Consider the following 12,004-nt stretch of genomic DNA (forward strand, 5'->3'; position numbering starts at 1 on the left):
GTATGATTAAATAAATGCAAGAATACAGATGGGAGCGGGTGCCAGCTGTTGAATGTTTACACGTTCCCCAACTTCATTCTGACGCATAATTCGTTCAGTTAACTCATTAAGCGATTACTAGCTCGCCCTTTATCCATTTCTCCATTTTTACATCTGTCAAGTGGCAGCAACAGCAGCAGCTACTGAAACGTGCATGGCATACCAATTTCAAATTTCTGCCGGTCACTGGTATGAGTCAGTGTGTGCCCGTAACCAGCCACACATCAGCGGCTGGGATTCACCTGGGGCCCAGCAATTTGCGAGTTATTTTTTATTCTTTACCCAACCAGTATGCAGAATATTATTATACTCGTATATTTTTACGTCCGCCTCTGTCTATGTTTCTGTGTATTTGTCTGTCTGGCCCTGTTCAACGTTGTCTAGAAACATTATAATAATTTACTTCTTCTTCAGTCAGAGTTTTTAGCTTATTTTGAGTATTAAACATATTGTAACAAAAAATAGGGTATACCACAGTCGAAAAGTAGAACTACAATGTAGGTTTATTCACAACTTAACTTATCACTGTTTAATTTGATTTCATTTGAATTTACGCATTTAACAGTTCATAGCGTCCCGACTTATTTCTAGAAACTGACTGATTATCTTGCTAAGTACAAAGCTGAAGCTAAACTACTTATTATTCACAATGCATTGGCAGTTATATGGCGACTATATCTAAATTGACCAAAGCGTTACCGCCGCTGCACTTTAATTAAAGTTGAATAAAAGCCGTGCCGCAAGCTTGGAAAATGACGACTGGACAAATGATTATTGATGACTATTGTTCCCAGTGATGTTGTTGTTGTTATCGCTGTTGTTGTTGCTCGCACCATTTAAAACTTTTGAGCTGAACTTGCGCATAGTAAACAGAGTGCGAGTCAGTCTGTCAGATAGTCGATAAGTAAGCGGGAGCAGCTGTTGTTGAACTCACAATCCGTCTAACGCTGTGTGAAACTAGTAGTAAACATGAACAAAAAACAATTAGATTTACTTTTATATGCAGTTTATATGCCAACTTTTTCATGCCGCAACTTTTAGCATTTCAGCGTATTTATTTTTGTTTCATTTTCTCCGTTTTTCGTCTATGTCAAGTGGTTTTTTTGTAGCTTTGTGATGAAAAAACTTAAATAAAAAGCCGCCATACGACTATTTATACGTATATATTTACATATACATATGTATATATGCATGTATACCAACGAAGACGCACGCAAAGCTAAATGGGGTTGGCCAAAATTAAAAGTCTTGCTTTCAACCACACAACATCATAAGAATAAAAAATCTAACTGAAATTATACGACATGTACGTCCTCTCTAAAGTTTATTTTCTTCTCGTTTAAAGCAAAAAGCACTTACCCGCACAAAGTAATTAGTGACTTGTATAAAATACAAAGCGACCACAGATACACTCTTAGCCTTCTCTTTATAAGACGAATTATATACATATGTATGGGTGTGCGTGGGTATCTTACTTGTCCCCATGCGTCATAAATAGAGAAGCGGTAAACGTTTTCGAAAGAGTCATAACATTTGCGGTTGTGACGTGATCGGCGTCTCAAACATTGATGTAGGCCAGGCTTGAACGCTTTAACAGCAAAGCCATTAAAATAGCTCGAAATTTGAAGATGTGACGAACGTGTGCAAATTTTCCATTGCCAGAACAAAACAGAAACAGATTACGTACCAATGCAATGACCCTTGTTAGTTGGTAGTTTTTAATTTCTTAATTTCTCAGAAGAACTGAGACCAACTAGATATCATATTCCTTAACTCCTTAATAGACGCACAACTGAATATGCAGTTCAAAATCCTTTTCGGATTTTATGCTGAATTATAATGAACATTTCTACTCGCCCTCAGCCGAATTCTCTCTTCCCTCTCTATAAGCCTGTCTTGTTCGCTATTTTCGAACCCTACACAATTTGTTTTCCTCTATAATGAATAGATTAATAGCTATTAATTAATTTAAAAATTTCATTTCTCTGATTCGACTTTTAACCCAAAATTGTATTTTTAAATGTTTGGTTGTAGGTCTATTAACGTCTCGCGTCGGAGGAGTTCATAAGATATTATTGTAATTTACTTAAAATTAGCATTTTGCTTGTTAAGCTAACATATTAAGCCAAAGTGTGGGGAAATAAAATACTACATATTAGGCCTAATGAAAGCAGAAATTTGATAATTATTGATCAATTTATGAATAAATTTAAAAGTGCTCTCATTTTGTAATAAGTTTTTTACCACACCTAAGACACTTCTTCTTTGTTCTTTAAATAAGATTCGGAAGTGCGAGGGCAAACTCTTTTATGCCTCCGTGACCTTTTTATGAATTTCTGCATATCCACGAACCTGCTTCATTGCGAGCATTTGTCTAGGACCTTAGACATTGTTTGCTTATTTTTAATACAAACATGCCCAAATGGAACTTTACATTGATTTCCTTAATCAAAATCATAATGTTCTGAGCGCCATCGACATGTGTGTAGACACAGATATTAATATTTAATGCCAAAATCAACTGTCGTGGGAAACGCGTGTACGAACAGTCATTGTAATAATGCAAAGAGGAGGCAGTTGAAATCGTAAAAAGGCAGGGAAGGAAGCGGAATAGAGTTTACAACTATTATGCGCTATTTATTAACAGCGACAGCAGCAATTTTAAAGATAAGTGGAACGCAATCAGTGTGCAAGTATCGAGCAGATACTTTGATGGTAGACTGAGATAAGCACGGCAGATACCAAGTATGTGGAGCCGAAATGAGCTGTAATCATAATAAAATGTATCTTATCTGATTTCGAATAAATTTGAATGCTAATGACGCAATTCCAGAATGCGAAAGGAAATGTACATTTAAATACGCATGTAAAGTGTGAATTGACTAGACAAAGCGGCATATTCTAGCGAGACATACATTTTCGCATTGAAAGGTAAATATAGCATTTAATTGAATACAATTTCAGTAAACGTTTTAGCGCCAAGTGTATTAACGCCTCAAAATACTTCGTATTATATCAATTTTAACAACTAAAGTTTATGGCCCTCAACACTTTAACACCCAACCAAGGATTATAATCAATACGGTTCGATAAAATAAATAAATAAATTTGAATGCTTCTTAGTTTTTTAGGCACTTTAACCTTTTGACAAACGTAGTAGTAGATTACAAAAGCTAATTGATTTTAAGCAATTGTGACGTCAATAGACACTCGAAACTAAATTTTGTCAAAACTAAATTTGCAGTCTATCTTGGTTTTTAGAAAATATCTTTCACAATAGAAGGTAGCTTTTAATAATAATAGGTCTTTGAATACAAGCAGCATAATTTAAAAATTTCCATCAACCAACAAAATCGGCATGACCAGACATTTCTTTCATGGCAACGGCTGTTGTGGCTACGAACACTGCCAGTGGAAATATACAGCTCCGCGCAGACTAATTTATGTACGTTACTCATCAGCCTAATGAACAACAAAGAGTTTTGAATATAGAAGCTATCTTGAAGAAGAAATATAAAAAAAATAAATTTGAATAAAATTAACTGAGGTCCATTCTTCATGTGCGAACCTTCTTACAACAAAACATCATTTAATTAGTTGTAAGATTAAAAATTAATTAATTAGATGTACTTTTATTATAATACAATATTTTAAGAAATACTCAGTATATAATTTTAATTCATATAATTTTTTATCAAGTTAGTTACTAGCTAATTCTTTTACGTGTATACATATACTCGTATATGCTTTTATACAACTATGAAGAGTCAAATATCTACACTGGGATACTATTACTAGAAAAACCAAGCGCAGAGGTAATTTAGATAATCTTTTAATTCAAAAGAATCGGACAATCTGGGCAGCGTATCTGAAAAATTCATCTTCAGTGGGAGCAGCTAACCCAAGTTTTTGAAATGTTTAAAAACTTCTTATGATTGCTTTTCATATTTATATGCCCGTAAGTATTATTATTCTAATTATCTTGTTTAATGGTTGAACCTTGTAGTTGCTATTGCCTGGAGTAAGGCCTTAGAATTTTACGAGATAAATTGTATTTTGATATGCAATTAAACGGGGTCGGTGGAAGGGGCAGTTGCGAAAATTGCAGCTAATCAACGTGACAATCAAGTAGACTTTATTTATGCATAGTATATCAGTTGGGCAGGAATGACGTGACCTTCAAGCTGTGCTCCAGAGGTTGTGTGCAAGTGTTTGGAACAAATTGTCTGTCTGTCTGCTCATCTGACATCTGGTTAACTAATTTGTTTGTGTCGAGTTAGGGCGCTTGCCTATTTGTCTTTCACTTGTCTTTCACAGGCCCTCGCCACTACTTCTGCTCCGGTCAGCGGCTGGCAGCTGGACAAGTGACAGTGCCCCCAGCTACCGTGTCAAGTAGTCAAGTAGTCAGCTAGTCAGCTAGTGAGCTACTCATGTCGTCATTGTTCGTTGGCAAGCGAGCATACGAGTTCGATTTCGAACCCGAGTCTTGCCAATCAGCGCGAGCTCATTTCCAACACGCACGCAATTAGTCATTCAAAAATATCACCCATACGAATAGTCACAGGCACTTACACACACTCGCACACACTCACACACACTTATTGTCGTATACTTAAGCATTTGAAATTTTCGTCTGCGTTGTATTCGATTTCCTACTTGTACATGCGAACTCACGAGGCGAGTTTGAAAATGTTGCCTCATTTCGATTTGCGCTGCCGCGAAACGCGGACGTTATTTTGGTCGCAAATGCCGCTTTAAAGTTCAATTGTCAAGTGTGCCTCGAAACAGTACAGTGACAATCAACAGTGCCACCATTGGCACATTCATATAAGTTGGGGTGGCGTTTAAAGCTTAACCACAGTATTGTGGCTGCGTTTGTCGTGCACGGACTACCGGAGAAAAATACTTGCGAGTACGAGTGTGCAGTGCTGACATAGCAGGCACCAAACAACAAATATACCTCTTGGATATATATAGTTATAGCTACAATTTTTTCGTCAAAAGTATTGACTTTCATTTAAATTTGAGACATGAAGTGCAGCCCAGCGAATTGTGTTGCGTTGACGCTTCTCCTAACCTGTGGTGAGCCAATAAATAAATAGTATTTAACATTAAGCCCGAACACTCAGACAATGATTTCTGAAGTAGTGATAATGTTACAGTGAAAAATTATTTGTTTAAATATTAACCGACAACGGTAGGAAAAACAAGCTGTTCATTTTATCTCGACAAATTTCTGCAGTATCTCCGACGCTGTTCTTTGAGTGAAATGTTCGATTCCAACTAAAGCGTATACTACAATCGCATTTAAGACCTACCCATTGGGCAGCCATGAAAGCAATACCTTTCAGAAATGTTCACATTCACTCAATACGTAAATATTATAAATATTTGCACAATTTTTCGAGTTGTCATATCTCCCCCTCAGCTCCATTGAACTGCAAAAGTTCAGCCGATGAAATGTGTCAATAATCTCAATGCATAAAATCCTTAGGAATTTATGCTACATGCCTAATGTCTGCGGCAGCTTAGGATACACATGTTCACACTTCTCTTCATCGTACAGGAAAGCACGCGAAACACAAATCTGATGCCAAAAGTTAAATTTGGATAAAGGGCATGAAGAAATTTGTCGAATATCGCACACACATAACAGACAGTCATATAAACTCGTATACATATGTACATAAATACTCGTACATACAAGTATGTACACTTACAAAATGCTCACAGTCAGCTTTCCCTTCGACGTAGACATGGCCATTACGAGCATGAATAGCTCTTCAGTTATTGGCTTAGCTACAAATTCAAGTGTTTAAAAAAACACCACTTTTTCTTTGATCACAAAAGAAATTGTTTCAGCCACAACTATGAAACGGATCTTAACTGTCCGCTTATATGAATACTCGTATAAGATTAGAAAGTGCGTGAAAAATACAGATATGTATTTATGTTCGAGACCCAGACATATTTTACACCCAAACATAATTATGGAGTTTTGAATAATACAAAAAAGAATCGTATTTTTATGTTTAAAACTAAATAACCTACGTACATATGTAGTAGAGTATTAATGACCTTTCTCTTTGAAGTATTTCAAAGAATGGAAAAAAATATATTTCCTGGTATTACTAAGAAGGCTGAATTATAATTTGCAACGGTGATAGATATGATTCAACTCACAAATGAATCATAAAATGATAACTATTTTAGACTTTCAAATATTATAACTAACCATCATGCTCTTATTAATTCTTATGAACTGAGCCTTTCTCATTTTCGTAATAGTTTATCTAGTTTCCAAGTAAAAGGTATTTCGATCATTTCTACAGCGGATCATGTAATAAAGGAACAATATTCAAGGAAGAGCTTGTCCTTTAATGAAAGAATAACTTATATATAGAGCTTTAAATAGGCAAAAAAGCAATCAATCATCATTAACTATTTAAACAATGTACTAATGTGAAATCTATCTCTCTCACTCTCGTAAGAGCAATGATAAGTTTAAGTTGAAGAAAAAAAGGCCCTTTGTTTTTGGTTAAGAGAAGCACACACTGTACAATAGTTATACGCTTGTAGTTAACGACAGGTAAGTTGATTGCTGTGGACTTACCCTCGTCTACCTGTCCATTTTTGGTGCGTAAGACGTACGTCTGACGCAACTGTCGGTTTCAGAAGCCGAACATGTTCATTCACCTGCTCAAAGCAAAATAATCAAAGTAATAAAAATAACAACATCCATTTGTAATTGGAGCCTCATATACTGGGAAATATCTTACGCAGCTCAACAACTTCAATTACACATACTGTTTCCGTAGATCTTAAGGCATGAAGGGACTACAAGTATATTGGCGTTGCGCAACAAAAAACATGAATGACAAGCGAAATTTGCAGATCAGCAAAACAATCCCCAATTTTGTACACAGATATGACTATACACAATTTTTTGCTTTACAAGAGAAATTGTACAACTCATAATTAGGTTAAATGTGTATTTTAATCCATTTATTTATAATTTGTTGTACATTATAAGCAAAATATGCTAATTAGAACAAATTTGATTACACGCTTCGCGCACAGTGTTAACTCAAAAGCGCGCATTTGTGGACAATAAATTAATAAGATAATTATAGTGAACAAATAAATTTGACACTTGTTGAGATAAGTGGGGCTTCGTTAGGCTTTTTGCACATCTAAATATTTTGTTACAATTCTATGGATCGTTTACCAGAGATTGTGCAACATTTGTCGATTCAGCTAAAGGTAATTAATTATAATGGCTACTGGCCAGGACTGGGCTGTGCTGCGCTGATCTAACAGAGAATTAACAAATACAATGGATGCCATTGTGTAAGCACAAAAGCAGCAAAATGCTTCATTTAGGCTCAGGTATTCATGAGATGTTTGGTTGCAATTGAAAGATAACACTTTTTACATTCTGGAAAAATATTGTAACATCAGCAGCGGCCATAATTACACATAAACTGAACTTTACAGCGGTAATTGTTATTTAATCAACGCTAATTGAAAGAGTAATTAGGTTTGGCACATGCTAGACGGTTGCCAGAGTGGGGAATCGACAGAGATATTATGTACATAGTCGAACATCCAAACAGATTGTCTGCTAGACCAGACAGCAGCAGTTATGGCGAAAATTAAATTAATTAACACCAGCAGGAATTGAATTTAAATATTTATTAAACGTATATTTTTAGCTTTCGCTGCGTCCAAAAATAGATGGGGTAAATAACTAAATGATAAACCGCTCAAACTAAGCTCCAAGCCTACACGCAGTATCGGAGTGGTTAGGTATGGCTGCAACAGACACAGAGTGTCGCCGTTGCGTGGACAAAGGCAATTAGCACATTTCGTAGTTATTATACTTGTATGTAGTATTCGCATTTCGAATCATTTGACACCACCGATTATTTATCATGATGTCTGTCTCGCGAATGACTCAATTATTTTGCACACTTTTAATCTTTATCTTCGTTTCCAATGTTTGCAGGCGCCGTCACAGCACAAGATTTCGGCTATGAGGGACAGCATGGTCCCGAACATTGGGGAGAGGATTACAAGCGTTGCAGCGGCAAACATCAGAGTCCCATTAACATCGATGTGGTCAATGTGGTGGAGAAGCAGTTTCCAACCCTAGAATTCATTAACTTTGATGAGAAACCCAAGGGCATTCGCTTGACAAATAACGGACACACCGTCCTGGTGAAAATGGACTTCGAGCCGGGCAAGACGCCCCGAGTACGTGGGGGACCTCTGGATGCACGTTCTGCCAACACTGACTATCAGTTCGAGCAGTTCCATTTCCATTGGGGTGCAAACAATACCGTCGGCAGTGAGGATCTGATCAACAATCAGTCTTACCCTGCCGAATTGCATGTGGTAATGAGAAGCTTGCAATACAAGGATTTTGCCAGCGCCTTAGGTCAGGATCATGGTGTAGCTGTGATGGCGTTTTTCTTCAGGGTATGTACTTTACTTACTTCATTTAGTTCACATATAAAACTGAAAAAGAAAGCACTTGACTGGTTAAAAGATAGGGCCTTTTTAGAAGTAGAAAGTAGAAAGAGACATAGGGAAAGAGGAAGGGGAAGAGAGAAAGATGGAACGAGAAAGACGAAAAGAGAAAGAGGGAAATCTTCAACCCGGTGGGGGAAAGTTTTAAGCCAGTCCGGCCAGATATGACCCGACTCACAACAGTATGTGGAGAGATTTTTTTTAGGAATATTTTGTTTGATTAAAAATAGCAAAAGCACCAAATAAACTAATAATATTTTGTGCCAACAAGGAATATTTATTTAACTTGAACAAAATATATATTTTCCCCATTTTCCATTAGATTTATTTCCATCATTGGATTTTGTGTGATTTTCATTTAATTACTTATAATTTGTATGTAGGTAAAAGGCAACGACAATCCCAACTATAACGAGTTCACACACTTGCTCTCAAGCATAGCGACTAAAGATAAGTCCGCGAATTTTGTGGCGCCTCTACCATTGGAAAAATTTCTAACTTCCGATCTGGTTAACTATTATACCTATGTGGGCTCGTTGACAACGCCGCCATGTAGCGAGGAGGTGGTTTGGATTGACTTTAGCAATCCCATCGACATCTCGGAGGATCAGGTAAAACCTATTCCCCTATATTATTAGACTTGCTTGACTTTTTTCCTTGCAGATCGAACGTTTTCGTCATTTAACCGCCAATGATCAGCATTTGATGAACAACTTCCGTCCCATACAGCCGCTGAACGATCGTACTGTATATCAGAACCTGTTGCCCATGACTCCATATGGTGAAATGCCCATGAGTTCGATTCCGTTTGTGGATGCGGCAAATGGGGTGGTTGAGGTGACAACATCCAGTAAGTTACTGCTGTTGTGCCTGTTGTTGCTCAAGGCCGGCATTTTAGTGGCTTTTAATTAGAGCTCCAACCCAGTACACCCAACCACTCAACGCCGCTGACGCCTGGTGCTGGCGCTAAAGTGGGCGTAAGCAGAGGCAGAGGCAGTGGCCGATGTCGATGTCGATGTTTTCTGTTAAATGCATTGCATGTGCTTAAAATTTTAATTAAGCGTTGTAATTTACATGTGTGTGCTCTGCTTACTGGTTTTGTTTGCTTGTTTACTTGAATGCTTCTATGGTTGTATGTCGTTAGTCGGCCACTTGCCCGCCAGCAGCGACAGCGACAGCGGCAGGTTGAAGGGGCTGGTATACCTACATACATATATATATATATATACTATAGTACATATGGCCTCCTACTAATTAAACACGTGTCTTTCAAAATTAATAAACGCCAGGCGCGGCATTTTTGCATGTGGACTCTGCGACGATAGCACCGCCATAGAAGTGAGAGGCATGTTCGACATCATCATCACAATCATCGTTATAATTTATGCACCGCATGGCCCACCACATTTCTGTGCACCTACGCTACTACTTGTATTCTACACCCAAACGTATTAGAACTGCAGTTTACGCATCAGCTTAGTTTTAAGCAACTTTTTTATGCTCGCCATTTAAGTTCTTTCCGCATTGAATTTAATACCTACTTATGTATTTGCTAGTTACACATACTAGTTAGTTAGATAAGTAACTGCACCTTGTGATTAAAATGCTCGCTAAATGCAACGCTCTATGTACTTTAAATTTTAGTTGTAGAACACAGGAAACCCATGAATAAATATTTTAAGCACTTCGTCAAACTTGCATTTGTTATCTGAACGTTTAGTGTGCAATGGTTAAATCCTACAGTCACTCAGCGGACAACTTGGCGTAAGTTGAATTAAATTCGAAAGCTCATTTGATTGATTGCTGAAAAGGCATCGTGTTCTAAGTACACTATTTATGAAGCTAGAATACATTTTATTGACAAGCATTAAAATCTTTAAGCTATGTTTTCATACCAAAATAAAGCTATGCTATATACTATACATAAGTGAAAATTGTTTATTTTACAAAAGCATGATAAAATTTAAATTTGGGTGCAGTAAGTATATTTAATAAGATACTATCAACTGTCAACAATGGGCAATTGCAAATCGGCTATCTGTTATATCTAACCTTTTCTGAAATTAGCCTTAATTTTGCAATCCATGGCTTGCAAGATGCACATCACTGCATACGCAAAGAAATCAAATTTAACATATTAACGTTAAGAAATGGAAACCTAATCGTGGAAATTGCAACTTTCCAATTCAGTTGACTCTATAAAGCTAGCCATCAATAACAGCTACTGCTCAACAAATAGATACATAAGTCATTGTGGACATTCTAATATTTTCTTGTGGGCCATATTTTTAAGGAGAAATTACGATTGAGCCTGCCTTTGATGACTCAAGATATTAAAGCACACCATATAAAATGATATGCCTAATGTCTTAACTAAAAACGCATGGATAATAAAGCGTAAAGTTTAAAAACAAGCAAAAAGAGCGTTCGCAGAGGGGGCCCCCCTGCCCCCTCCCTTAAAAATTTTTCCATACAAAGTCGACCACACGTTCATTATTATAACATACTATTTCGCCTTAGAATGGAACTGAGTTGGATTTGTTGAAGTTTTTTCATTTATCATATGCATAAATTATTTTTTAAATGCATCGTGCATTATTTAATCAAAATTTTAATTTTTTGGCCCCTCTCTTTGCTAAAAGCTGCCTACGCCCTTGCTCAAAGGGTATACAAGCTTAGTGCAAATGTACATATGTAACACACAGAAGGAGACCTGCAGACACCACAAAGTATCTATGTATATTCAACGGAAGTATCTAAGAAAGTATAAGAGCTAGAAATACCAAACTTGGTATCCAAATTCTTCATAGTTCGAAAAGTTGTGCTGCATACATACACGTAAAGACACGATTGAAACTGTACAAGAACATGTATCCATGTCCATGTCTCTCTCCGCGTTGATTATGTGTCCGTATGCCGAGTTTCATTATCAGGAAGTTATAGCCATAATATAATTGCTGCCCAAACGCTGTCCGCAGCTGTTGTTAATGTTGGTGCTTTGGTTTGTGCTAAATGGCATAAAGTCAACTTACAATATATTAAAGTTTTAATTATTCACTCTAATAAAGTAAATTCATTTCTTCCTAAGCCTATTTTGAGAAGTCATCGATATGCGTGCAGAAAAAAGAAACCGACTATAATATGTACTATGTGCACAGTTTCAACTTACACGTTGCGTGATCGACAGTTTATTTTACATCCATTCGCATAAATGAAGAATTTCCATATTTCCCTGCTCCATTTGATCTCTGGTACAATTTTATATTTGAATTTTGGCCATCACTTTCTAAATAATTTCAGACTATTTAATAAAAGTATTTCGATCAAATCGCTTTAACTGGTTTTACTTATTCAGAATTCTTTAAATATCAAGCAAGCTCATATTAATACTTATTTTCTTTGTGCGAGTCTTTGGGTTATCTGTTTAAACCCA

The 12,004-nt window shown here is 36.7% G+C and overlaps 1 protein-coding gene across 2 annotated transcripts; it reads left to right on the top strand.

The window, feature by feature from the left end:
- Positions 1-4,774: 4,774 nt before the first annotated feature.
- Positions 4,775-10,265, top strand: LOC115632296 (carbonic anhydrase 2). Of its 2 annotated transcripts, XM_030529390.1 has the most exons (5): positions 4,776-5,121; positions 8,048-8,520; positions 8,955-9,182; positions 9,235-9,421; positions 9,861-10,265. In XM_030529390.1, the coding sequence occupies exons 1-5, from the start codon at positions 5,070-5,072 to the stop codon at positions 9,905-9,907; spliced, it is 987 nt and encodes a 328-aa protein (XP_030385250.1). In that variant the 5' UTR covers positions 4,776-5,069; the 3' UTR covers positions 9,908-10,265. The 2 variants fall into 2 exon arrangements, with proteins under 2 accessions (XP_030385249.1, XP_030385250.1); XM_030529389.1 differs by having other exon boundaries at positions 4,775-5,121; positions 9,235-10,265.
- Positions 10,266-12,004: the final 1,739 nt, after the last annotated feature.

The sequence above is a fragment of the Scaptodrosophila lebanonensis genome, unplaced genomic scaffold, assembly GCF_003285725.1.
Source record: "Scaptodrosophila lebanonensis strain 11010-0011.00,11010-0021.00 unplaced genomic scaffold, SlebRS2 tig00001415-arrow-pilon, whole genome shotgun sequence".
NCBI lineage: Eukaryota > Metazoa > Arthropoda > Insecta > Diptera > Drosophilidae > Scaptodrosophila > Scaptodrosophila lebanonensis.

What these genes read in the sequence shown, in the direction of transcription:
- LOC115632296 (XM_030529389.1), top strand. Translation starts at nt 5,070, where the DNA reads ATGAAGTGCAGCCCAGCGAATTGTGTTGCGTTGACGCTTCTCCTAACC. An exon ending in TGATGGCGTTTTTCTTCAGG is followed by an intron (nt 8,521 to 8,954) that starts GTATGTACTTTA and finishes ATTTGTATGTAG; the next exon opens with GTAAAAGGCAACGACAATCC. An exon ending in TCGACATCTCGGAGGATCAG is followed by an intron (nt 9,183 to 9,234) that starts GTAAAACCTATT and finishes TTTTCCTTGCAG; the next exon opens with ATCGAACGTTTTCGTCATTT.